This window comes from Oncorhynchus keta, unplaced genomic scaffold (assembly GCF_023373465.1).
Source record: "Oncorhynchus keta strain PuntledgeMale-10-30-2019 unplaced genomic scaffold, Oket_V2 Un_contig_1335_pilon_pilon, whole genome shotgun sequence".
NCBI classification, from domain to species: Eukaryota; Metazoa; Chordata; class Actinopteri; order Salmoniformes; family Salmonidae; genus Oncorhynchus; species Oncorhynchus keta.
Genome location: NW_026278189.1, coordinates 43,082 through 69,505, shown reverse-complemented (window position 1 = coordinate 69,505; position 26,424 = coordinate 43,082). Strand labels below are relative to the sequence as shown.

The following is a 26,424-nucleotide window of genomic DNA, read 5'->3' as shown; positions in this document are numbered from 1 at the left end:
GCACATTTACCAGATAGATAGATGTTCATCCTGTATTCATCTGTCTTCATGAGTTTACTAATCCAGACACCAGGGTTTCTCCTACCAATGGGTGAGAGGTAGTGAGGGAGATCAATCTGGTCAGAGAATCGAGTTCCCAAACCATCTCCTCACCAATGGGTGAGAGGTAGTGAGGGAGATCAATCTGGTCAGAGAATCGAGTTCCCAAACCATCTCCTCACCAATGGGTGAGAGGTAGTGAGGGAGATCGATCTGGTCAGAGAATCGAGTTCCCAAACCATCTCCTACCAATGGGTGAGAGGTAGTGAGGGAGATCAATCTGGTCAGAGAATCGAGTTCCCAAACCATCTCCTCACCAATGGGTGAGAGGTAGTGAGGGAGATCGATCTGGTCAGAGAATCGAGTTCCCAAACCATCTCCTCACCAATGGGTGAGAGGTAGTGAGGGAGATCGATCTGGTCAGAGAATCGAGTTCCCAAACCATCTCCTACCAATGGGTGAGAGGTAGTGAGGGAGATCGATCTGGTCAGAGAATCGAGTTCCCAAACCATCTCCTACCAATGGGTGAGAGGTAGTGAGGGAGATCAATCTGGTCAGAGAATCGAGTTCCCAAACCATCTCCTACCAATGGGTGAGAGGTAGTGAGGGAGATCGATCTGGTCAGAGAATCGAGTTCCCAAACCATCTCCTCACCAATGGGTGAGAGGTAGTGAGGGAGATCGATCTGGTCAGAGAATCAGTTCCCAAACCATCTCCTCACCAATGGGTGAGAGGTAGTGAGGAGATCGATCTGGTCTGGGGTGAGAGGTAGTGAGGGAGATCAATCTGAGAATCGAGTTCCCAAACCATCTCCTCACCATGTGAAGCTTTAGTGTTTGTTTTCTTCAGATGTTGGAACAAAGTGACTACCAGGCATTAAATCTGTCGTCTTGTATTTTATTATCTGTGGTTAACCTGAATCTCAAGGTTATATTCAACAGTGATTTTGCCATGAATGAAAAGTAAACCTAAGACACTTCACCCTCTCAGACTTGACAATATTAAAGAGCCCATCCGGTCCAATTAAATTGATCACTCAACGAACAAATCACCCCCCATGTCAAAATAATCACACTGGTCATAAACAGGAAGTGGAGTGGAGGAAACCGATCTCTTGTCAAGTCAGTCTATGAAGACGGACATGCTCACTCGCAGTCAGACACTTCCCCATTGGCTCCTCCTCCTCCGCCAGCTCTCTGCCTGGTGATTGGCTCCTCCGCCAGCTCTCTGCCTGGTGATTGGCTCCTGGAGGGAGTGCCACTAGCAGAGTGGTGCAGCCTTACCCCTTGATCACGGCGATGGGTCGTAGTTTGATGGCTTTCTTGCTGATTCCAGCATCGTGACACGTGTTGACGACATCACACACGTTTTTGTACGACTCCGGAGCCTAGAAATGGTAAGAAAATACTGTTAGCCTTTTAACACAATAGCCACGACCCCCCACTGTAGCTATAGCATGACTAGTCTGGGTGAAAATACTGTTAGTCTTTTAACACAATAGCCACGACCCCCCACTGTAGCATGACTAGTCTGGGCGAAGCCTACCCCTTCCCTGACTAGTCTGGGCGAAGCCTACCCCTTCCATGACTAGTCTGTGCGAAGCGAAGCCTACCCCTTCCATGACTAGTCTGTGCGAAGCTAAGCCTACCCCTTCAATGACTAGTCTGGGCGAAGCGAAGCCTACCCCTTCCATGACTAGTCTGGGCGAAGCAAAGCCTACCCCTTCCATGACTAGTCTGGGCGAAGCGAAGCCTACCTCTTCCATGACTAGTCTGGGCGAAGCGAAGCCTACCCCTTCCCTGACTAGTCTGGGCGAAGCGAAGCCTACCCCTTCCATGACTAGTCTGGGCGAAGCCTACCCCTTCCATGACTAGTCTGGGCGAAGCCTACCCCTTCCATGACCCTTCCATGACTAGTCTGGGTGAAGCGAAGCCTACCCCTTCCATGACTAGTCTGGGCGAAGCGAAGCCTACCCCTTCCATGACTAGTCTGGGCGAAGCGAAGCCTACCCCTTCCATGACTAGTCTGGGCGAAGCGAAGCCTACCCCTTCCATGACTAGTCTGGGCGAAGCGAAGCCTACCCCTTCCATGACTAGTCTGGGCGAAGCGAAGCCTACCCCTTCCATGACTAGTCTGGGCGAAGCGAAGCCTACCCCTTCCATGACTAGTCTGGGCGAAGCGAAGCCTACCCCTTCCATGACTAGTCTGGGCGAAGCGAAGCCTACCCCTTCCATGACTAGTCTGGGCGAAGCGAAGCCTACCCCTTCCATGACTAGTCTGGGCAAAGTCTACCTCTTCCATGACTAGTTTGGGCGAAGCCTACCCCTTCCATGACTAGTCTGGGCGAAGCCAAGCCTACCCCTTCCATGACTAGTCTGGGCAAAGTCTACCTCTTCCATGACTAGTCTGGGCGAAGCCTACCCTTCCATGACTAGTTTGGGCGAGCGAAGCCTACCCCTTCCATGACTAGTTTGGGCGAAGCGAAGCCTACCCCTTCCATGACTAGTCTGGGCAAAGCCTGACTAGTTTGGGCGAAGCGAAGCCTACCCCTTCCATGACTAGTCTGGGCGAAGCCTACCCCTTCCATGACTAGTTTGGGCGAAGCGAAGCCTATCTCTTCCATGACTAGTTTGGGCGAAGCGAAGCCTACCTCTTCCATGACTAGTTTGGGCGAAGCCTACCTCTTCCATGACTAGTTTGGGCGAAGCGAAGCCTTCCTCTTCCATGACTAGTTTGGGCGAAGCGAAGCCTACCTCTTCCATGACTAGTCTGGGTGAGCGAAGCCTACCCCTTCCATGACTAGTCTGGGCGACGAAGCCTACCCCTTCCATGACTAGTCTGGGTGAAGCGAAGCCTACCTCTTCCATGACTAGTCTGGCCGAGCGAAGCCTACCCCTTCCATGACTAGTCTGGGCGAAGCGAAGCCTACCCCTTCCATGACTAGTCTGGGTGAAGCGAAGCCTACCCCTTCCATGACTAGTCTGGGCGAGCGAAGCCTACCCCTTCCATGACTAGTCTGGGCGAGCGAAGCCTACCCCTTCCATGACTAGTCTGGGCGAAGCCTACCCCTTCCATGACTAGTCTGGGCGAAGCGAAGCCTACCCCTTCCATGACTAGTCTGGGCGAAGCGAAGCCTACCCCTTCCATGACTAGTCTGGGCGAAGCGAAGCCTACCCCTTCCATGACTAGTCTGGGCAAAGTCTACCTCTTCCATGACTAGTTTGGGCGAAGCGAAGCCTACCCCTTCCATGACTAGTCTGGGCGAAGCGAAGCCTACCCCTTCCATGACTAGTCTGGGCAAAGTCTACCTCTTCCATGACTAGTCTGGGCGAAGCCTACCCCTTCCATGACTAGTTTGGGCGAAGCGAAGCCTACCCCTTCCATGACTAGTCTGGGCGAAGCCTACCCCTTCCATGACTAGTCTGGGCAAAGTCTACCTCTTCCATGACTAGTCTGGGCGAAGCCTACCCCTTCCATGACTAGTTTGGGCGAAGCGAAGCCTACCCCTTCCATGACTAGTCTGGGCGAAGCCTACCCCTTCCATGACTAGTTTGGGCGAAGCCTACCTCTTCCATGACTAGTTTGGGCGAAGCCTACCTCTTCCATGACTAGTTTGGGCGAAGCGAAGCCTACCTCTTCCATGACTAGTTTGGGCGAAGCGAAGCCTACCTCTTCCATGACTAGTTTGGGCGAAGCGAAGCCTACCTCTTCCATGACTAGTTTGGGCGAAGCGAAGCCTACCTCTTCCATGACTAGTTTGGGCGAAGCCTACCTCTTCCATGACTAGTTTGGGCGAAGCCTACCTCTTCCATGACTAGTTTGGGCGAAGCCTACCTCTTCCATGACTAGTTTGGGCGAAGCCTACCTCTTCCATGACTAGTTTGGGCGAAGCGAAGCCTACCTCATCCATGACTAGTTTGGGCGAAGCGAAGCCTACCTCATCCATGACTAGTTTGGGCAAAGCGAAGCCTACCTCATCCATGACTAGTTTGGGCGAAGCGAAGCCTACCTCTTCCATGACTAGTTTGGGCGAAGCCACCCTGATGGCGATACCCTTGTCTGCCAGCTTGTCCAACACGTCCTGGAAGTCGATGTTCCTGCGGGATTTGGCCCGAGACAGAGCCCGACCCTGGAGACAAGAGTTCAATGTTGAGTAAAAGATGTTCTTTATAATGAACAGATGGAGGCAGTCCATCGTTACTACTTGTTATAGTATAAATATAATATAATATATGCCATTTAGCAGACGCTTTTATCCAAAGCCACTTAGTCATGTGTGCATACATTCTACGTATGGGTGGTCCCGGGAATCGAACCCACTACCCTGGCGTTACAAGCGCCATGCTCTACCAACTGAGCTACAGAAGGACATACCTAGGAACACAGTGACAGAGAGGTGCAGTAAAGCGACAGAGAGGTGCAGTAAAGCGACAGAGAGGTGCAGTAAAGCGACAGAGGTGTAGTAAAGCGACAGAGGTGTAGTAAAGCGACAGAGGTGTAGTAAAGCGACAGAGGTGTAGTAAAGCGACAGAGGTGTAGTAAAGCGACAGAGGTGTAGTAAAGCGACAGAGGTGTAGTAAAGCGACAGAGGTGTAGTAAAGCGACAGAGAGGTGCAGTAAAGCGACAGAGGTGTACAGTAAAGCGACAGAGGTGTACAGTAAAGCGACAGAGGTGTAGTAAAGCGACAGAGGTGCAGTAAAGCGACAGAGAGGTGCAGTAAAGCGACAGAGAGGTGCAGTAAAGCGACAGAGAGGTGCAGTAAAGCGACAGAGAGGTGCAGTAAAGCGACAGAGAGGTGCAGTAAAGCGACAGAGAGGTGTAGTAAAGCGACAGAGGTGTAGTAAAGCGACAGAGAGGTGTAGTAAAGCGACAGAGAGGTGTAGTAAAGCGACAGAGAGGTGTAGTAAAGCGACAGAGAGGTGCAGTAAAGCGACAGAGGTGCAGTAAAGCGACAGAAAGGTGCAGTAAAGCTACAGAGAGGTGCAGTAAAGCGACAGAGAGGTGTAGTAAAGCGACAGAGAGGTGCAGTAAAGCGACAGAGAGGTGTAGTAAAGCGACAGAGAGGTGTAGTAAAGCGACAGAGAGGTGTAGTAAAGCCTTACCGCGCCGTGGCAGGTGGTGCCGAAGGTCTCCGTCATGCCCTGTTCCGTGCCCGTCAGGACGTAACTGCAGGTGCCCATCGTGCCACCGATCAACACCGGCTGGCCTGTCAGCTGATTGGACCAGAAACAGGAAGCATTTTAAAAACAGTCTGCATCAAAATGGCACTACTTTAGGGCCAGAGAAACATGGGCTGTCAGAATGGCCCTAAAGTAGATAGTCAATAATGTTATAGGTAACATTAAACCATGACTTCATTCTGTATTGATGTTGAGGAGGGGGGGGGGGGTACCTGGTAGTCTACAGGGATGAGAGAGGGGGGTATACCTGGTAGTCTACAGGGATGAGGGGGGTACCTGGTAGTCTACAGGGATGAGGGGGGAACCTGGTAGTCTACAGGGATGAGAGAGGGGGGTATACCTGGTAGTCTACAGGGATGAGGGGGGGACCTGGTAGTCTACAGGGATGAGGGGGGCCTGGTAGTCTACAGGAATGAGGGGGGAACCTGGTAGTCTACAGGGATGAGAGGGGGGGGGGTATACCTGGTAGTCTACAGGGATGAGGGGGGTACCTGGTAGTCTACAGGGATGAGGGGGTGTACCTGGTAGTCTACAGGGATGAGGGGGTGCACCTGGTAGTCTACAGGGATGAGGGGGTACCTGGTAGTCTACAGGGATGAGGGGGTACCTGGTAGTCTACAGGGATGAGGGGGTACCTGGTAGTCTACAGGGATGAGGGGGTGTACCTGGTAGTCTACAGGGATGAGGGGGTGTACCTGGTAGTCTACAGGGATGAGAGGGTGTACCTGGTAGTCTACAGGGATGAGGGGGTGTACCTGGTAGTCTACAGGGATGAGGGGTGTACCTGGTAGTCTACAGGGATGAGGGAGTACCTGGTAGTCTACAGGGATGAGGGAGTACCTGGTAGTCTACAGGGATGAGGGGTGTACCTGGTAGTCTACAGGGATGAGGGAGTACCTGGTAGTCTACAGGGATGAGGGGGTGTACCTGGTAGTCTACAGGGATGAGGGGGTGTACCTGGTAGTCTACAGGGATGAGGGGTGTACCTGGTAGTCTACAGGGATGAGGGAGTACCTGGTAGTCTACAGGGATGAGGGGGTGTACCTGGTAGTCTACAGGGATGAGGGGTGTACCTGGTAGTCTACAGGGATGAGGGTGTACCTGGTAGTCTACAGGGATGAGGGGGTACCTGGTAGTCTACAGGGATGAGGGGGGTACCTGGTAGTCTACAGGGATGAGAGGGGGTACCTGTTAGTCTACAGGGATGAGGGAGTACCTGGTAGTCTACAGGGATGAGGGGGTGTACCTGGTAGTCTACAGGGATGAGGGTGTACCTGGTAGTCTACAGGGATGAGGGGTGTACCTGGTAGTCTACAGGGATGAGAGGGGGTACCTGGTAGTCTACAGGGATGAGGGGGTGTACCTGGTAGTCTACAGGGATGAGGGAGTACCTGGTAGTCTACAGGGATGAGGGGTGTACCTGGTAGTCTACAGGGATGAGGGGGTGTACCTGGTAGTCTACAGGGATGAGGGGTGTACCTGGTAGTCTACAGAGATGAGGGAGTACCTGGTAGTCTACAGGGATGAGGGAGTACCTGGTAGTCTACAGGGATGAGGGGTGTACCTGGTAGTCTACAGGGATGAGGGGTGTACCTGGTAGTCTACAGGGATGAGGGGTGTACCTGGTAGTCTACAGGGATGAGGTCTACAGGATGGTACCTGGTAGTCTACAGGGATGAGGGGAGTACCTGGTAGTCTACAGGGATGAGGGAGTACCTGGTAGTCTACAGGGATGTACCTGGTAGTCTACAGGGATGAGGGAGGCCCGGGTGGATGTACCTGGTAGTCTACAGGGATGAGGGGTGGTGTGGTAGTCTACAGGGATGAGGGGGTACCTGATAGTCTACAGGGATGAGGGGTGGTGTGGAGGGAAGGCCCGGGTGGATGAAGGGGGTACCTGGTAGTCTACAGGGATGAGGGGTGGTGTGGAGGGAAGGCCCGGGTGGATGAAGGGGTACCTGGTAGTCTACAGGGATGAGGGGGTGGTGTGGAGGGAAGGCCCGGGTGGATGAAGGGGGTACCTGGTAGTCTACAGGGATGAGGGGGTGGTGTGGAGGGAAGGCCCGGGTGGATGAAGGGGGTACCTGGTAGTCTACAGGGATGAGGGGGTGGTGTGGAGGGAAGGCCCGGGTGGATCCCTTGCGATGCAGCAGCAGAGTCTTCTGTTTCCCATCCACCATGTGTTCCTCCACCTTGGCGATGTTATGAGACACGTCATAGATCACATGCATGTCCAGGTCATCAGGAGTGGTGGTGAACACCTTGGCAAACGCCTGGAGGAGACAGAGACGCGGAGAAGTCACACTGGAGTGGTCGGTTACCTGTCTCAGGTGGGGTCAGTTAGGGTCAGTTACCTGTCTCAGGTGGGGTCAGTTACCTGTCTCAGGTGGGGTCAGTTACCTGTCTCAGGTGGGGTCAGTTACCTGTCTCAAGTGGGGTCAGTTACCCGTCTCAGGTGCGGTCAGTTACCCGTCTCAGGTGCGGTCAGTTACCCGTCTCAGGTAGGGTCAGTTACCCGTCTCAGGTAGGGTCAGTTACCCGTCTCAGGTAGGGTCAGTTACCCGTCTCAGGTAGGGTCAGTTACCCGTCTCAGGTAGGGTCAGTTACCCGTCTCAGGTGCGGTCAGGTAGGGTCAGTTACCCGTCTCAGGTAGGGTCAGTTACCCGTCTCAGGTGCGGTCAGGTAGGGTCAGTTACCCGTCTCAGGTGCGGTCAGGTAGGGTCAGTTACCCGTCTCAGGTAGGGTCAGTTACCCGTCTCAGGTGCGGTCAGGTAGGGTCAGTTACCCGTCTCAGGTGCGGTCAGGTAGGGTCAGTTACCCGTCTCAGGTAGGGTCAGTTACCCGTCTCAGGTGCGGTCAGGGAGGGTCAGTTACCCGTCTCAGGTGCGGTCAGGTAGGGTCAGTTACCCGTCTCAGGTAGGGTCAGTTACCCGTCTCAGGTGCGGTCAGGTAGGGTCAGTTACCCGTCTCAGGTGCGGTCAGGTAGGGTCAGTTACCCGTCTCAGGTGCGGTCAGGTAGGGTCAGTTACCCGTCTCAGGTAGGGTCAGTTACCCGTCTCAGGTAGGGTCAGTTGCCCGTCTCAGGTAGGGTCAGTTGCCCGTCTCAGGTGCGGTCAGGTAGGGTCAGTTACCCGTCTCAGGTGCGGTCAGGTAGGGTCAGTTACCCGTCTCAGGTAGGGTCAGTTACCCGTCTCAGGTAGGGTCAGTTGCCCGTCTCAGGTAGGGTCAGTTGCCCGTCTCAGGTGCGGTCAGGTAGGGTCAGTTACCCGTCTCAGGTGCGGTCAGGTAGGGTCAGTTACCCGTCTCAGGTGCGGTCAGGTAGGGTCAGTTACCCGTCTCAGGTGCGGTCAGGTAGGGTCAGTTACCCGTCTCAGGTAGGGTCAGTTACCCGTCTCAGGTGCGGTCAGGTAGGGTCAGTTACCCGTCTCAGGTGCGGTCAGGTAGGGTCAGTTACCCGTCTCAGGTAGGGTCAGTTACCCGTCTCAGGTGCGGTCAGGTAGGGTCAGTTACCCGTCTCAGGTAGGGTCAGTTACCCGTCTCAGGTGCGGTCAGGTAGGGTCAGTTACCCGTCTCAGGTGCGGTCAGGTAGGGTCAGTTACCCGTCTCAGGTAGGGTCAGTTACCCGTCTCAGGTGCGGTCAGGTAGGGTCAGTTACCTCAGGTGCTCAGGTAGGGTCAGTTACCCGTCTCAGGTGCGGTCAGGTAGGGTCAGTTACCCGTCTCAGGTGCGGTCAGGTAGGGTCAGTTACCCGTCTCAGGTCTCAGGTAGGGTCAGTTACCCGTCTCAGGTGCGGTCAGGTAGGGTCAGTTACCCGTCTCAGGTGGGTCAGGTTACCCGTCTCAGGTAGGGTCAGTTACCCGTCTCAGGTGCGGTCAGGTAGGGTCAGTTACCCGTCTCAGGTAGGGTCAGTTACCCGTCTCAGGTAGGGTCAGTTACCCTCAGGTCTCAGGTGCGGTCAGGTAGGGTCAGTTACCCGTCTCAGGTAGGGTCAGTTACCCGTCTCAGGTAGGGTCAGTTGCCCGTCTCAGGTAGGGTCAGTTACCCGTCTCAGGTGCGGTCAGGTAGGGTCAGTTACCCGTCTCAGGTGCGGTCAGGTAGGGTCAGTTACCCGGGTTCACCCGTCTCAGGTAGGGTCAGTTACCCGTCTCAGGTAGGGTCAGTTGCCCGTCTCAGGTAGGGTCAGTTACCCGTCTCAGGTAGGGTCAGTTACCCGTCTCAGGTAGGGTCAGTTACCCGTCTCAGGTAGGGTCAGTTACCCGTCTCAGGTAGGGTCAGTTACCCGTCTCAGGTGCGGTCAGTTACCCGTCTCAGGTGCGGTCAGGTAGGGTCAGTTACCCGTCTCAGGTGCGGTCAGGTAGGGTCAGTTACCCGTCTCAGGTGCGGTCAGGTAGGGTCAGTTACCCGTCTCAGGTGCGGTCAGGTAGGGTCAGTTACCCGTCTCAGGTGCGGTCAGGTAGGGTCAGTTACCCGTCTCAGGTAGGGTCAGGTAGGGTCAGTTACCCGTCTCAGGTGCGGTCAGGTAGGGTCAGTTACCCGTCTCAGGTGCGGTCAGGTAGGGTCAGTTACCCGTCTCAGGTAGGGTCAGTTACCCGTCTCAGGTAGGGTCAGTTACCCGTCTCAGGTAGGGTCAGTTACCCGTCTCAGGTGCGGTCAGGTAGGGTCAGTTACCCGTCTCAGGTGCGGTCAGGTAGGGTCAGTTACCCGTCTCAGGTGCGGTCAGGTAGGGTCAGTTACCCGTCTCAGGTAGGGTCAGTTACCCGTCTCAGGTAGGGTCAGTTACCCGTCTCAGGTGCGGTCAGGTAGGGTCAGTTACCCGTCTCAGGTGCGGTCAGGTAGGGTCAGTTACCCGTCTCAGGTGCGGTCAGGTAGGGTCAGTTACCCGTCTCAGGTGCGGTCAGGTAGGGTCAGTTACCCGTCTCAGGTGCGGTCAGGTAGGGTCAGTTACCCGTCTCAGGTGCGGTCAGGTAGGGTCAGTTACCCGTCTCAGGTGCGGTCAGGTAGGGTCAGTTACCCGTCTCAGGTGCGGTCAGGTAGGGTCAGTTACCCGTCTCAGGTGCGGTCAGGTAGGGTCAGTTACCCGTCTCAGGTGCGGTCAGGTAGGGTCAGTTACCCGTCTCAGGTGCGGTCAGGTAGGGTCAGTTACCCGTCTCAGGTGCGGTCAGGTAGGGTCAGTTACCCGTCTCAGGTGCGGTCAGGTAGGGTCAGTTACCCGTCTCAGGTGCGGTCAGGGGGTCAGTTACCCGTCTCAGGTGCGGTCAGGGGGTCAGTTACCCGTCTCAGGTGCGGTCAGGTAGGGTCAGTTACCCGTCTCAGGTGCGGTCAGGTAGGGTCAGTTACCCGTCTCAGGTGCGGTCAGGTAGGGTCAGTTACCCGTCTCAGGTGCGGTCAGGTAGGGTCAGTTACCCGTCTCAGGTAGGGGTCAGTTACCCGTCTCAGGTGCGGTCAGGTAGGGTCAGTTACCCGTCTCAGGTGCGGTCAGGTAGGGTCAGTTACCCGTCTCAGGTGCAGGTAGGGTCAGTTACCCGTCTCAGGGCGGTCAGGGTTTACCCGTCTCAGGTCTCAGGTAGGGTCAGTTACCCGTCTCAGGTAGGGTCAGTTACCCGTCTCAGGTGCGGTCAGGTAGGGTCAGTTACCCGTCTCAGGTGCGGTCAGGTAGGGTCAGTTACCCGTCTCAGGTAGGGTCAGTTACCCGTCTCAGGTGCGGTCAGGTAGGGTCAGTTACCCGTCTCAGGTAGGTAGGGTCAGTTACCCGTCTCAGGTCTCAGGTAGGGTCAGTTACCCGTCTCAGGTGCGGTCAGGTAGGGTCAGTTACCCGTCTCAGGTGCGGTCAGTTCAGTTACCCGTCTCAGGTGCGGTCAGGTAGGGTCAGTTACCCGTCTCAGGTGCGGTCAGGTAGGGTCAGTTACCCGTCTCAGGTGCGGTCAGGTAGGGTCAGTTACCCGTCTCAGGTGCGGTCAGGTAGGGTCAGTTACCCGTCTCAGGTGCGGTCAGGTAGGGTCAGTTACCCGTCTCAGGTGCGGTCAGGTAGGGTCAGTTACCCGTCTCAGGTAGGGTCAGTTACCCGTCTCAGGTGCGGTCAGGTAGGGTCAGTTACCCGTCTCAGGTGCGGTCAGGTAGGGTCAGTTACCCGTCTCAGGTGCGGTCAGGTAGGGTCAGTTACCCGTCTCAGGTGCGGTCAGGTAGGGTCAGTTACCCGTCTCAGGTAGGGTCAGTTACCCGTCTCAGGTGCGGTCAGGTAGGGTCAGTTACCCGTCTCAGGTGCGGTCAGGTAGGGTCAGTTACCCGTCTCAGGTAGGGTCAGTTACCCGTCTCAGGTGCGGTCAGGTAGGGTCAGTTACCCGTCTCAGGTGCGGTCAGGTAGGGTCAGTTACCCGTCTCAGGTGCGGTCAGGTAGGGTCAGTTACCCGTCTCAGGTGCGGTCAGGTAGGGTCAGTTACCCGTCTCAGGTGCGGTCAGGTAGGGTCAGTTACCCGTCTCAGGTGCGGTCAGGTAGGGTCAGTTACCCGTCTCAGGTGCGGTCAGGTAGGGTCAGTTACCCGTCTCAGGTAGGGTCAGTTACCCGTCTCAGGTGCGGTCAGGTAGGGTCAGTTACCCGTCTCAGGTGCGGTCAGGTAGGGTCAGTTACCCGTCTCAGGTAGGGTCAGTTACCCGTCTCAGGTGCGGTCAGGTAGGGTCAGTTACCCGTCTCAGGTGCGGTCAGGTAGGGTCAGTTACCCGTCTCAGGTGCGGTCAGGTAGGGTCAGTTACCCGTCTCAGGTGCGGTCAGGTAGGGTCAGTTACCCGTCTCAGGTGCGGTCAGGTAGGGTCAGTTACCCGTCTCAGGTGCGGTCAGGTAGGGTCAGTTACCTGTCGTGTGAGGAAGGTCATAGAGGAACGGTTGACCCAGGCATAGTTGCCGGCGGCAGCCATTCCTTTCAGGTAGTCTTGTCCCTCCTCTGAAAAGATACGGGCGCACGCCAGCTGACGATCGTTCACCTGGATCTTGTCTCGCTTCATCGCCTTCTCCATGGCAACCAGGGCATCTACCAGAACATATACGGTACCAGTCAAAAGTTGACACCTAATTATTCAAGGGTTGTTCTTCAGTGGCTTCAGGAAGTATTCAGACCCCTTGACTTTTTCCACATTTTGTTAGGTTAGCCTTGTTCTAAAATGGATTAAATTGTCCCCCCCCACAATGCCCCATAATGACAAAGTAAAAAGATTTTTGCTAATTTATAAAAAAAAACAATATCACATTTACCTAAGTACTCAGACCCTTAATTCAGTGATTACAGTGATTACAGCCTCGAGTCTTCTTGGGTATGACGCAACAAGCTTGGCACACCTGTATTTGGAGAGTTTCTCCCATTCTTCTCTGCAGATCCTCTCAAGCTCTGTCAGGTTGGATGGGGAGCGTCGCTGCACAGCTATTTTCAGGTCTCTCCAGAGATGTTCGATCAGGTTCAAGTCTGGGCTCCGGCTGGGCCACTCAAGGACAGACTTGTCCTAAAGCCACTCTTGCGTTGTCTTGGCTGTGTGCTTAAGGTTGTTGTCCTGTTGGAAGGTGAACCTTCGCCCCAGTCTGAGGTCATGAGTATTCTGGAGCAGGTTTTCATCAAGGATCTCTGTACTTTGCTCCGTTCATCTTTCCCTCGATCCAGTCTCCCAGTCCCTGCCGCTGAAATACATCCCCACAGCATGATGCTGCCACCACCATGCTTCACCGTAGGGATGGTGCCAGGTTTCCTCCAGACATGACGCTTGGCATTCAGGCCAAGAGTCCAACCTTGGTTTCATCAGACCAGAAAATCTTGTTTCTCATGGTCTGAGTCCTTTAGGTGCCTTCAGGAAAACTCATAGCAGGTTGTCATGTGTCTTTTACTGAGGAGTGGCTTCCGTCTCCCCACTCTACCATAAAGACCTGATTGGTGGAGTGCTGCAGAGATGGTTGTCCTTCTGGAAGGATCTCCCATATCCACAGAGGAACTCTGGAGCTCTGTCAGAGTGACCATCGGGTTCTTGGTCACCTCCCTGACCAAGGCCCATCTCCCCCGATTGCTCAGTTTGGCCAGGTGACCAGCTCTAGGAAGAGTCTTCTTGGTCGTTCCAAACTTCTTCCATTTAAGAATGATGGAGACCACTGTGTTCTTGGGGACCTTCGAGGTTGCAGAAATGCTTTGGTACCTGGTACTGCTTTGGTGCTTTGGTAAAGTAACAGTCTTATTCTAAAACAGATCAATGCATATTTTTCCCTTTATTTAACCAGGTAAGTCATTGATAAACAACAACAACAACAACCTGACCAAGACGAGAACAAACAGCATACACCGCCAATACACCGCAGCAACGCAGACAAGTGACCACGTTACAGACAAACAGCAACAACAACCTGACCAAGACGAGAACCAATACACCAGCGCAGCAACGCAGACAAGTGACCACGTTACAGACAAACAGCAACAACAACCTGACCAAGACGAGAACCAATACACCGCGCAGCAACGCAGACAAGTGACCACGTTACAGACAATTCTTTAAAACAAAACAAAAATGCACATTTCCAACATGGGTAGAGAGAGCAGTCCTACCTGTCGCCACCTGGTGGCCCAGCCCCCTGCTGCCACTGTGGATCATCACACACACCTGGCCCTTGTGGTCGATGCCCATCTTCTTAGCAGCATAGTCATTATAGATCTCATCCACCACCTGGATCTCAGCGTAGTGGTTCCCTGCCCCCAGAGTACCCAGCTGGAATAAGGACAGGTCATTATAGATCTCAGCGTAATGGTTCCCTGCCCCCAGAGTACCCAGCTGGAATAAGGACAGGTCATTATAGATCTCATCCACCACCTGGATCTCAGCGTAGTGGTTCCCTGCCCCCAGAGTACCCAGCTGGAATAAGGACAGGTCATTATAGATCTCAGCGTAGTGGTTTCCTGCCCCCAGAGTACCCAGCTGGAATAAGGACAGGTCATTATAGATCTCTGCATAGTGGTTCCCTGCCCCCAGAGTACCCAGCTGGGAAAAAGGACAGGTTAGGGAGTGGCGTTACCTGAGGCAGGCCTCTCTACTTGGCCTTGGAGGAGACCTTGTTGGGGGTCAGGGGTCAGGGTTAGTTAGGGAGTGGCGTTACCTGAGGCAGGCCACTCTTCTTGGCCTTGGAGGAGACCTTGTTGGGGGTCAGGGGTCAGGGTTAGTTAGGGAGTGGTGTTACCTGAGGCAGGCCTCTCTTCTTGGCCTTGGAGACCTTGTTGGGGGTCAGTGGTCAGGGGTCAGTTAGGGAGTGGTGTTACCTGAGGCAGGCCTCTGTTCTTGGCCTTGGAGACCTTGTTGGGGGTCAGGGGTCAGGGTTAGTTAGGGTGTGGTGTTACCTGAGGAAGGCCTCTCCTTGGAGGAGACCTTGTTGGGGTCAGGGGTTGGCCTTGGAGGAGACCCTTGTTGGGGGTCAGGGGTCAGGGTTAGTTAGGGTGTGGTGTTACCTGAGGAAGGCCTCTCTTCTTGGCCTTGGAGGAGACCTTGTTGGGGTCAGGGGTCAGGGTTAGTTAGGGTGTGGTGTTACCTGAGGAAGGCCTCTCTTCTTGGCCTTGGAGGAGACCCTTGTTGGGGGTCAGGGGTCAGGGTTAGTTAGGGAGTGGTGTTACCTGAGGCAGGCCTCTCTTCTTGGCCTTGGAGGAGACCTTGTTGGGGTCGGCCTGCAGCATCCTGCCATACTCCTCACAGTGCTCCTTATCCTCTGCCCAGGCATAGCCTTCTCTGAGGGACCAGTCCACTCCCATCTCTAGAGCCTCCTCTAGATCCCTGTAACAGACAGCAGGGTATTGGTGTATTGGTGTCTGCAGACAGCAGGGTATTGGTGTATTGGTGTCTGCAGACAGCAGGGTATTGTTGTATTGGTGCCTGCAGGGTATTGTTGTATTGGTGCCTGCAGGGTATTGTTGTATTGGTGCCTGTAGACAGCAGGGTATTGGTGGATTGGTGCCTGCAGGGTATTGTTGTATTGGTGCCTGTAGACAGCAGGGTATTGGTGCCTGCAGACAGCAGGGTATTGGTGTATTGGTGCCTGCAGACAGCAGGGTATTGGTGCCTGCAGACAGCAGGGTATTGGTGCCTGCAGACAGCAGGGTATTGGTGTATTGGTGCCTGCAGACAGCAGGGTATTGGTGCCTGCAGACAGCAGGGTATTGGTGTCTGCAGACAGCAGGGTATTGGTGCCTGCAGACAGCAGGGTATTGGTGTCTGCAGACAGCAGGGTATTGGTGTCTGCAGACAGCAGGGTATTGGTGTATTGGTGTCTGTAGACAGCAGGGTATTGGTGTCTGCAGACAGCAGGGTATTGGTGTATTGGTGTCTGCAGACAGCAGGGTATTGGTGTCTGCAGACAGCAGGGTATTGGTGTATTGGTGCCTGCAGACAGCAGGGTATTGGTGTATTGGTGTCTGTAGACAGCAGGGTATTGGTGCCTGCAGACAGCAGGGTATTGGTGTTTTGGTGCTTGTAGACAGCAGGGTATTGGTGTCTGCAGACAGCAGGGTATTGGTGTATTGGTGCCTGCAGACAGCAGGGTATTGGTGTGTTGGTGTCTGTAGACAGCAGGGTATTGGTGTCTGCAGACAGCAGGGTATTGGTGTATTGGTGCCTGCAGACAGCAGGGTATTGGTGTGTTGGTGCCTGCAGACAGCAGGGTATTGGTGTGTTGGTGTCTGCAGACAGCAGGGTATTGGTGTCTGCAGACAGCAGGGTATTGGTGCCTGCAGACAGCAGGGTATTGGTGCCTGCAGACAGCAGGGTATTGGTGCCTGCAGACAGCAGGGTATTGGTGTATTGGTGCCTGCAGACAGCAGGGTATTGGTGTATTGGTGCCTGCAGACAGCAGGGTATTGGTGTATTGGTGCCTGTAGACAGCAGGGTATTGGTGTATTGGTGCCTGCAGACAGCAGGGTACTGGTGCCTGCAGACAGCAGGGTATTGGTGTATTGGTGCCTGTAGACAGCAGGGTATTGGTGTATTGGTGCCTGCAGACAGCAGGGTATTGGTGTATTGGTGCCTGCAGACAGCAGGGTATTGGTGTATTGGTGCCTGCAGACAGCAGGGTATTGGTGTATTGGTGCCTGCAGACAGCAGGGTATTGGTGTATTGGTGCCTGCAGACAGCAGGGTATTGGTGCCTGCAGACAGCAGGGTATTGGTGCCTGCAGACAGCAGGGTATTGGTGCCTGCAGACAGCAGGGTATTGGTGTATTGGTGCCTGCAGACAGCAGGGTATTGGTGTATTGGTGCCTGTAGACAGCAGGGTATTGGTGTATTGGTGCCTGCAGACAGCAGGGTATTGGTGTATTGGTGCCTGCAGACAGCAGGGTATTGGTGTATTGGTGCCTGCAGATAGCAGGGTATTGGTGTATTGGTGCCTGCAGACAGCAGGGTATTGGTGTATTGGTGCCTGCAGACAGCAGGGTATTGGTGTATTGGTGCCTGCAGACAGCAGGGTATTGGTGTATTGGTGCCTGCAGATAGCAGGGTATTGGTGTATTGGTGCCTGCAGACAGCAGGGTATTGGTGCCTGCAGACAGCAGGGTATTGGTGCCTGCAGACAGCAGGGTATTGGTGCCTGTAGACAGCAGGGTATTGGTGTATTGGTGCCTGCAGACAGCAGGGTATTGGTGCCTGCAGACAGCAGGGTATTGGTGCCTGCAGACAGCAGGGTATTGGTGCCTGTAGACAGCAGGGTATTGGTGCCTGCAGACAGCAGGGTATTGGTGTATTGGTGCCTGCAGACAGCAGGGTATTGGCGTCTGTACAGCAGGGTATTGGTGTCTGTAGACAGCAGGGTATTGGTGTATTGGTGCCTGCAGGGTATTGGTGCCTGTAGACAGCAGGGTATTGGTGTATTGGTGTCTGCAGACAGCAGGGTATTGGTGCCTGTAGACAGCAGGGTATTGGTGCCTCCTTACTTGGCAGTCATAGGGATGACTCCCTTGGAGCCGACTCCTACAGGGATGTGGTCAAACAGGGCCTGAGCCAGCTGCTCCTTGACAGGCTGGACGTCTCCCTCATCTAGGTTGGTCCTTAGTAGACGCACTCCACAGTTAATATCAAACCCCACACCACCTAGCTCACACACACACACACACACACACACACACACACACACACACACACACGGTTAATGTCAAACCCCACACCAGAGATTAGACAGGACAGCCTGTTGGACTGTGTGTATCCTCTGTACCTGGGGATACGACAGCGTTGGGGTCGCTCATGTCAAAGGCAGCCATGTTTCCTATGGCGAACCCATACCCTGAGTGGCAGTCTGGCAGGCCGATGGACTTCTGAGGGAGAGAGAGAGAGAGAGAGAGAGGTTTGGGGACACTATCAGGCCATGTTTCCTATGGCGAACCCATACCCCGAGTGGCAGTCTGGCAGGCCGATGGACCTCTGAGGGAGAGAGAGAGAGAGAGAGAGGTTTGGGGACACTATCAGGCCATGTTTCCTATGGCGAACCCATACCCCGAGTGGCAGTCTGGCAGGCCGATGGACTTCTGAGGGAGAGGGAGAGAGGGAGAGAGAGACAGAGAGAGAGAGAGAGAGAGACAGAGAGAGAGAGAGAGAGAGAGAGAGAGAGAGAGAGAGAGGTTTGGGGACACTATCAGGCCATGTTTCCTGGACGCAGGTTAAGAGAAATCCTGGACTGACAAGCAAACTTATTGGAGAATCTCCATTGAAACAGCTTCGTAGTCTGTGACAAGGCTAAATATGTGTCTGGGAGAAACAGCTTCTTAGTCTGTGACATGGCTAAATATGTGTCTGGGAGAAACCGGTGAGATATTACAGAGTGTCAATATGTCCGTTTATAGCTGGTTAGATAACGGTTGTCAGCGTCATCTCCGCTGACTTGTGTTAAGGACTGATCCGGACCAGACATCTACTTACATGGACTATACCCGGCAGAGCTGCAACGTTTCCAATCTGTTTCATGGCGGGGAGAAACCCACCAAAACCTGACGACAATAACAACAACAACAACAACCAAATGAGTCATATCAACGGGGAAAACAATACAGGAGCTTGTCTGTTAACATGGCATCATCGTGTTGTTGTTGTCTACCTCCTCCTTTACACGCGTTACGCAGCTCCTCAAACATCAGCTTCTCCAGGGACTCGTTGACGTAAAAAACTCCTTCCACCTGGAATGAGATGGGAAGGATTTGATGAGCTGTCCAAGTCCATACGACATATTAGGTTAGCTCAATGAGATAGCTTGTGTAGCTACTACGCTCTTACACCTGATCTACATACAAAAGACAAGAGCAACAATAACAGAGTCAAGCTGGATTTGTAGCAAGCCACGTCTGAAGCTATCAAACTACGGACATGCGCTAACGTTAATTCATTCCATATAAGTTCGTTTTAGCTTAATCACCTGCATATTTGGGACGAAACCTTTCTTGATTCGCCAGCAGTTCTTGTCAATCTTGTCCAAATATTGTAACTCGTCATTGTACGATCGACTCATGATATGATTATGTCACTAGCTGTTTATTCCACTTGTATTTCAGCAGTGTCTGATTCAGTTCTGAACCAACAAACTACAACTACGGCAACTCAGAGGCGTCCGTACAAAACGCGTTTTTGGAAAACTGAATAATGACGCAGCTGTAAATGTTTTTCAATTTATCGCGTTTATTTTTGAATGGATTTAAATATTGATCTTGGATAACACCATATTATAGTCTTTCCGAACAAATACATGTTCCCTAATATCCTAGCAAAGTTTTATTTTTGAAAACATTTGTGGTTATTATTTTCCTATATTAGTCTTTTTTGACTTTCCGTAGTTGAAGTCAGAACGCTAATCTCTTTCCGTAGTTGAAGTCAGAACGCTAATCTCTTTCCGTAGTTGAAGTCAGAACGCTAATCTCTTTCCGTAGTTGAAGTCAGAACGCGAATCTCTTTCCGTAGTTGAAGTCAGAACGCTAATCTCTTTCCGTAGTTGAAGTCAGAACGCGAATCTCTTTTCCGTAGTTGAAGTCAGAACGCTAATCTCTTTCTTTCTCTTTCCGTAGTTGAAGTCAGAACGCGAATCTCTTTCCGTAGTTGAAGTCAGAACGCTAATCTCTTTCCGTAGTTGAAGTCAACTATTTGATAACATTTGATTGACCATCGAGCTTCTATCAAAGCCTCTTCAATCTTCTCGATTGTAATACGTAGAAATCTTCAACTATCTCTACTTGCAATTAAGACCTCTTTAGTTAACATGAACTGTATGGTGTGAAATGATTAAGGCTTGCAATAAGTTAATAACAAGAGAAAACCACTAAACTAAAGTAAGTGAAATGCTGCTGGCTCGCTAGCTACCAGATAGGTTAACCAGCTAGCTGCTCTTCTACATGTGGGTTTGTATTGTTCTAGCTAGATAAACACCATCATACCAGAAGTGTGCTGTGCATAATGAAACGTATCTGTCTGTATACAGTATGAATTTCTAGGCCAGTGTACCTGCTATAACGTTAGATTGTTACACTGATGAATGTTAGCATTTTACTTTCATAATTCAGTCTTTCTTAACACAGTTGGCAAGTAATGAAAGTAAAAGAGTTCCAGCTGGCATTGTGTTTCTACTGTAAAGAGGTGACTTGGCGTTGCCAAGTGTTTTCTACTTCATTGTGAAAACAGACATCATGCTCAGAAAGTTGGGCGCTTTGTGAAAAGGGTGTTTTGGAAGATGACCGTAATGATTCATGATGAACCAGGGAGAGAAGACCACAATTGGGTCTGAATGATTGAATTTCTGTCCTTAAAATGTCTGATCGTGTTCTGTGTGTTGGTTACCTAACCCTGTCCCATCGGTCTCTCCCTCCCTGTCCGTCGGTCTCTCTCTCCCTCTGTCTGTCTGTCTCTCTCCCTCCCTGTCCGTCGGTCTCTCTCTCCCTCTGTCTGTCTGTCTCTCTCCCTCCCTCCCTGTCTGTCTCTCTCCCTCCCTGTCCGTCGGTCTCTCTCTCCCTCTGTCTGTCTGTCTCACTCCCTCCCTGTCCGTCGGTCTCTCTCTCCCTCTGTCTGTCTGTCTCACTCCCTCCCTGTCCGTCGGTCTCTCTCTCCTAAGCATGAAACTACGTGTGAGGATAAACAAGCAGACCAGCCGGGTGAAGCTGGAGGGAGAGGAGCCCACTCTGACAGAGCTCAACGTTCAAATCAGAGAGATCCTTCTGCCTTCACATGGCCTCAGGTTAGTTAGTCCCTCAGGTTAGTTAGTCCCTCAGGTTAGTTAGACCCTCAGGTTAGTTAGTCCCTCAGGTTAGTTAGACCCTCAGGTTAGTTAGTCCCTCAGGTTAGTTAGTCCCTCAGGTTAGTTAGTCCCTCAGGTTAGTTAGTCCCTCAGGTTAGTTAGACCCTCAGGTTAGTTAGTCCCTCAGGTTAGTTAGTCCCTCAGGTTAGTTAGACCCTCAGGTCAGTCCCTCAGGTTAGTTAGACCCTCAGGTTAAGTTTTCAGACCCTCCTGGTTAGTTTGTTCCAGTCCCTCAGGTTAGTTAGACCCCAGAGGTCAGGTTAGTTAGACCCTCAGGTTAGTTAGGACCCTCAGGTTAGTTAGTCCCTCAGGTTAGTTAGTCCCTCAGGTTAGTGTTGTAGACCCTCAGGTTATGTTAGTCCCTCAGGTTCTTAGCGCTTGGGAGTCCCTCAGGTTAGTTAGTCCCTCGGGTTAGTTAGTCCCTCAGGTTAGTTAGTCCCTCAGGTTAGTTAGTCCCTCAGTCCCTCAGGTTAGTTAGTCCCTCAGGTTAGTTAGACCCTCAGGTTAGTTAGACCCTCAGGTTAGTCCCTCAGGTTAGTTAGACCCTCAGGTTAGTTAGACCCTCAGGTTAGTTAGACCTCAGGTTAGTTAGTCCCTCAGGTTACTTAGACCCTCAGGTTAGTTAGTCCCTCAGGTTACTTAGACCCTCAGGTTAGTTAGTCCCTCAGGTTAGCTAGTCCCTCGGGTAAGTTAGTCCCTCGGGTAAGTTAGTCCCTCGGGTTACTTAGACCCTCAGGTTAGTTAGTCCCTCAGGTTAGTTAGACCCTCAGGTTAGTTAGACCCTCAGGTTAGTTAGACCCTCAGGTTAGACAGTCCCTCAGGTTAGTTAGTCCCTCAGGTTAGTTAGTCCCTCAGGTTTCGTTAGTCCCTCAGGTTAGTTAGTCCCTCAGGTTAGTTAGTCCCTCAGGTTAGTTAGTCCCTCAGGTTAGTTAGTCTCTCAGGTTAGTTAGTCCTTTGGGTTAGTTAGTCCCTTGGGTTAGTTAGTCCCTCAGGTTAGTTAGTCCCTCAGGTTAGTTAGTCCCTCAGGTTAGTCACTTTCTCCTTCTGTTGCTAAAGGGCAATTCCATGGTAGACTCAGATTTTCACTATAAAAATGTCTGCCGAACAAAAAAACATTGATTTCAAAGTTTAACAAACCATACAACTATGCACAAGGACGACTTTTAAAAATGGCCGCTTACAATTTTCCCAAAACAACTTTAGAGGAAGAACTGGGCAGAAACAAAGTTTGCTAACAGAATAAAACTAAGGGAGATTTGACTGTAATTCTGGAACCAAACTTTGCATCTGGAGTTTTTCCAGTAAATGTGGTCTTTTTATAAACGTTTTGTGTAAATTATTCAAAGAGGTCATTGTTCATAGTTGTATGGTTTATTAAACTTAGAAATCAATGGTTTGTGTTTAGCAAACATTTCAAAGTGAAACATCGATGTCTCGGTGTAATTCCGTTAGCGTGGAAGGTTATTGTTTATTTTATTTATTTTATTTTACATTCATTTAACCAGGCAAGATCAGTTAAGAACAAATTCTTATTTTCAATGACGGCCTAGGAACAGTGGGTTAACTGCCTGTTCAGGGGCAGAACGACAGATTTGTACCTTGTCAGCTCGGGATTTGAACTTGCAACCTTCCGGTTACTAGTCCAACGCTCTAACCACTAGGCTACGCTGCCGTAATGGTTTAACTTTAGCTGTGTATTATGTGTGTTTTATATGTTGTTAGTAAAGTATGAGGGCCACATATTGAATGCTGTAAAGTTTACCCATAGTGGTTGGGGCTCAGATCGTACCTCTCCTCTGTCCCCCACAGCCCAGACACAGAGTTCACCTTGTCCCTGAGCGGTTCAGATCCTAACTCTCCTCTGTCCCCCACAGCCCAGACACAGAGTTCACCTTGTCCCTGAGCGGTTCAGATCCTAACTCTCCTCTGTCCCCCACAGCCCAGACACAGAGTTCACCTTTTCCCTGAGCGGTTCAGATCCTAACTCTCCTCTGTCCCCCACAGCCCAGACACAGAGTTCACCTTGTCCCTGAGCGGTTCAGATCCTAACTCTCTTCTGTCCCCACAGCCCAGACACAGAGTTCACCTTGTCCCTGAGCGGTTCAGATCCTAACTCTCCTCTGTCCCCCACAGCCCAGACACAGAGTTCACCTTTTCCCTGAGCGGTTCAGATCCTAACTCTCCTCTGTCCCCCACAGCCCAGACACAGAGTTCACCTTGTCCCTGAGCGGTTCAGATCCTAACTCTCCTCTGTCCCCCACAGCCCAGACACAGAGTTCACCTTGTCCCTGAGCGGTTCAGATCCTAACTCTCCTCTGTCCCCCACAGCCCAGACACAGAGTTCACCTTGTCCCTGAGCGGTTCAGATCCTAACTCTCCTCTGTCCCCCACAGCCCAGACACAGAGTTCACCTTGTCCCTGAGCGGTTCAGATCCTAACTCTCCTCTGTCCCCCACAGCCCAGACACAGAGTTCACCTTTTCCCTGAGCGGTTCAGATCCTAACTCTCTTCTGTCCCCCACAGCCCAGACACAGAGTTCACCTTGTCCCTGAGCGGTTCAGATCCTAACTCTCCTCTGTCCCCCACAGCCCAGACACAGAGTTCACCTTGTCCCTGAGCGGTTCAGATCCTAACTCTCCTCTGTCCCCCACAGCCCAGACACAGAGTTCACCTTGTCCCTGAGCGGTTCAGATCCTAACTCTCCTCTGTCCCCCACAGCCCAGACACAGAGTTCACCTTGTCCCTGAACGGCTCAGATCTTCTATCTGACTCTGGTCAGACTTTGTCCTCCTGTGGCATCGTCACTGGGGACCTGGTCTGTGTCATCTTGCCTCCATCTGTGGCTGTGCCCTTCGCTGCCCCTGCCCCCTCCGCTCGCCAGGCTGTGCCCTCAGGCTCCCCTGCTTCCTCTGCTGCCTTTGCCTCCTCAGCCCACCAGTCACCCAGCAACAACAGCAGCAGCAGTAGTAGTAGTCCTGGGCTGTACCAAGCTGTACACCCACCAGCCCAACACTCCAGTGAGGTGAGCCCTCATCTCCTAACACCAGTAGTATATTATATTACAGTATAGTAGTAGTAGAATATAGTAGTAGTAGAATATAGTAGTAGTATTTTACAATACAAGTATTCAGACCCCTTGACTTTTTCCACATTTTGTTAAGTTACAACCTTATTCTATAATTGATTCAATTATTTTTTTCCTCTTCAATCTACACACAATACCCCATAATGACATCACAATACCCCATAATGACATCACAATACCCCATAATGACATCACAATACCCCATAATGACAACGCGAAAACAGATTTTTTTAAATTTTTTGCAAATTCGTTTAAAAAAAATATATACCTTATTTACATAAGTATTCAGACCCTTTGCTATGAGACTCAAAATTGAGCTCAGGTACATCTTGTTTCCATTGATCATCCTTGAGATTTTTTCTACAATTTGATTGGAGTCCACCTGTGGTAAATTCAACTGATTGGACATGATTTGTAAAGGAACACACCTGTCTATATAAGATCCCACAGTTGACAGTGCATGTCAGAGCAAAAACCAAGCCATGAGGTCGAAGGAATTGTCCGTTGAGCTCAGAGACAGGTTTGTGTCGAGGCACAGATTTGGGGAAGGGTACCAAAACATGTCTGCAACATTGAAGGTCCCCAAGAACACAGTGGCCTCCATCATTCTTAAATGGAAGAAGTTTGGAACCACCAAGACTCTTTCTAGAGCTGGCTGCCCAGTCAGGGAGGTGACCAAGAACCCGATGGTCGCTCTGACAGAGCTCCAGAGTTTCTCTGGGGAGATGGGAGAACCTTCCAGAAGGACAACTATCTCTGAAGCACTCCACCAATCAGGCCTTTATGGTAGAGTGGCCAGATGGAAGCCACTCCTCAGTAAAAGGAACATAACAGCCCACTTGGAGTTTGCCAAAAGGCACCTAAAGTCTCTCAGACCATGAGAAACAAGATTCTCTGGTCTGATGAAACCAAGATTGAACTGTTTGGTCTGAAGGCCAAGCGTAACGTCTCGAGGAAACCTGGCACCATCCCTACGGTGAAGCATGGTGGTGGTGGCACCATCCCTACGGTGAAGCATGGTGGTAGCAGCATCATGCTGTGGGGATGTTTTTCAGCAGCAGGGCCTGGGATGGGAGACTAGTCAGGATTGAGGGAAAGATGAACAGAGCAAAGTACAGAGAGATCCTTGAATGAAACCGGCTCCAAGGCGCTCAGGATCTCAGACTTAAGGTTCACCTTCAAACAGGACAACAACCCTAAGCACACAGACAAGACAACCCAGGAGTGGCTTCGGGACAAGTCTCAATGTCCTTGAGTGGCCCAGCCAGAGCCCGGACTTGAACCCGATCGAACATCTCCGGAGAGACCTGAAAATATCTCTGTAGCGACACTCCCCATCCAACCTGACAGAGCTTGAGAGGATCTGCAGAGAAGAATGGGAGAAACTCCCCAAATACAGGTGTGCCAAGCTTGTAGCGTCAGACCCAAGAAGACTGGAGGCTGTAATCGCTGCCAAAGGTGCTTAAGCAAAGTACGGAATTAAGGGTCTGAGGACTATGTAAATATGTAATAATATGTAAATGTATGTATGTATGTGTGTGTGTGTGTGTGTGTACAGTATGTGTGTGTGTGCTGTATGTATGTGTGTGTATGTATGTGTGTGTGTGTGTGTGTGTGTGTGTGTGTGTGTGTGTGTGTGTGTGTGTGTGTGTGTGTGTGTGTGTGTGTGTGTGTGTGTGTGTGTGTGTGTGTGTGTGTGTGTGTGTGTGTGTAAATCGTATGCTTGTACTGTGAGTTTTGTATAACTCTAATAGGGCACTGCTGTTGACTGTCTTCTCAGTACCAGATAGTCACCATGCTAATGTGTTGTTGATCCAGGCCAGCACCAGCAAGGGGGCGGAGCCTCAACAGGAAGTGGTCAGAGAGGAGGAGGAGGAGCAGGAAGAAGAGGCAGGTCAGTGGGTGTGGGAGCCCATGCTGTGTGGGGAGGCAGAAGGAGGGAAGGTACCCCATTCCCTGGAGGTTCTGTACCACCAGGCTCAGAGCAGCAGTACCTGTGATGCCCTGATGGTGGCAGTCCACCTCCTGATGCTGGAGACTGGCTTCCTGTGTCAGGTAAGCCTCTACAGGAGACGTGGGGGGGACAATCTCAATTGAATACAACTCGCATTCCTCTCTGCTTCCTTCCTCAAAACCCATTGGAGGAGAAGGTCAGGTGGGAGGGACCTCTGGCTTTCTCATCCAATGGGTTTGAGAAGGAGGCGAGGAGAGAGGACGCTAGGAGTATGCAATCGAGATTCTCTCTGGGATTTGCATCCCAAATGGCACCCTAGTCTCTACATAGTGCACTACTGTTGACCAGAACCCTATTCCCTTAATTGTGTGTGTGTGTAGGGCTCTGAGGGGCGTCCTGGTGAGATGCCAGCTGGGTGGAGGGCACCAGGAGGGCTGTACAGACTGCAGTATGCCCATCCTCTCTGTGACGACAGCCTGGCCTTGGTCCTAGCTGTCCCCATGGGACCCGTTCTGGTTATCAACGGTCAGTCTCACTGTTTCTTAAAGCTGTGGTCCAAATGGGATCCTATTCACTATATGGTTTATTACTTCTGACCAGAGACTATAGGGCGCTTTTTTAAAATTTTTTACCTTTTATTTAACTAGGCAAGTCAGTGAAGAACAAATTCTTATTTTCAATGACGTCCTAGGAACAGTGGGTTAACTGCCTGTTCAGGGGCAGAACGACAGATTTGTACCATGTCAGCTCGGGGATTCGAACTTGCAAACTTTCGGTTACTAGTCCAACGCTCTAACCACTAGGCTACCCTGGGGGACCATGGGGGGAACCATAGGGCGCTATAGAGGACATCTGGAAGGACCATAGGTGGCCATCTGGAAGGACCACAGGGTTCTATAGGGGC

At 51.9% G+C, this 26,424-nt stretch overlaps 2 protein-coding genes and 1 long non-coding RNA gene across 5 annotated transcripts; 1 reads left to right on the top strand and 2 right to left on the bottom strand.

Moving 5' to 3' along the window:
• Positions 1–920: 920 nt before the first annotated feature.
• rtcb (RNA 2',3'-cyclic phosphate and 5'-OH ligase) lies at positions 921–18,806 on the bottom strand. Of its 2 annotated transcripts, none has more exons than XM_052501358.1 (12): positions 18,619–18,806; positions 18,304–18,382; positions 18,129–18,196; positions 17,428–17,527; positions 17,150–17,306; positions 14,844–15,000; positions 13,791–13,950; positions 12,067–12,242; positions 7,242–7,493; positions 5,143–5,253; positions 4,049–4,168; positions 921–1,426 (listed from the first exon to the last, which is right to left on the bottom strand). In XM_052501358.1, exons 1-12 carry the CDS (start codon positions 18,709–18,711, stop codon positions 1,319–1,321), a joined length of 1,581 nt encoding a protein of 526 aa, XP_052357318.1. In that variant the 5' UTR covers positions 18,712–18,806; the 3' UTR covers positions 921–1,318. The 2 variants fall into 2 exon arrangements, with proteins under 2 accessions (XP_052357318.1, XP_052357319.1); XM_052501359.1 differs by having other exon boundaries at positions 7,305–7,493; positions 18,619–18,803.
• Positions 18,306–26,131, top strand: LOC118382083 (F-box only protein 7). 2 transcript variants are annotated; one of them, XM_052501360.1, is made up of 5 exons: positions 18,306–18,437; positions 20,299–20,421; positions 23,200–23,503; positions 25,385–25,621; positions 25,901–26,131. In XM_052501360.1, exons 1-5 carry the CDS (start codon positions 18,388–18,390, stop codon positions 26,114–26,116), a joined length of 930 nt encoding a protein of 309 aa, XP_052357320.1. In that variant the 5' UTR covers positions 18,306–18,387; the 3' UTR covers positions 26,117–26,131. The 2 variants fall into 2 exon arrangements, with proteins under 2 accessions (XP_052357320.1, XP_052357321.1); XM_052501361.1 differs by lacking the exon at positions 18,306–18,437 and adding an exon at positions 19,301–19,522.
• LOC127918134 (uncharacterized) lies at positions 22,357–23,149 on the bottom strand. Its single transcript, XR_008099032.1, has 3 exons — positions 23,023–23,149; positions 22,763–22,957; positions 22,357–22,503 (listed from the first exon to the last, which is right to left on the bottom strand). It is a non-coding gene; the product is annotated as an uncharacterized LOC127918134 (long non-coding RNA).
• Positions 26,132–26,424: the final 293 nt, after the last annotated feature.

Excerpts from the sequence above, each read along its gene's own strand:
- LOC118382083 (XM_052501360.1), top strand. The coding sequence starts at position 18,388 with ATGAGATGGGAAGGATTTGATGAGCTGTCCAAGTCCATACGACATATT. Across the intron at positions 18,438-20,298 it reads AAGTCCATACGACATATTAG|CATGAAACTACGTGTGAGGA; the intron begins GTTAGCTCAATG and ends CTCTCTCCTAAG. Across the intron at positions 23,504-25,384 it reads CAGCCCAACACTCCAGTGAG|GCCAGCACCAGCAAGGGGGC; the intron begins GTGAGCCCTCAT and ends TTGTTGATCCAG.
- rtcb (XM_052501358.1), bottom strand. The coding sequence starts at position 18,711 with ATGAGTCGATCGTACAATGACGAGTTACAATATTTGGACAAGATTGAC. Across the intron at positions 17,528-18,128 it reads CTCTGCCGGGTATAGTCCAT|AAGTCCATCGGCCTGCCAGA; the intron begins GTAAGTAGATGT and ends TCTCTCCCTCAG. Across the intron at positions 5,254-7,241 it reads TCATCCCTGTAGACTACCAG|CTGACAGGCCAGCCGGTGTT; the intron begins GTACCCCCTTCA and ends TGGTCCAATCAG.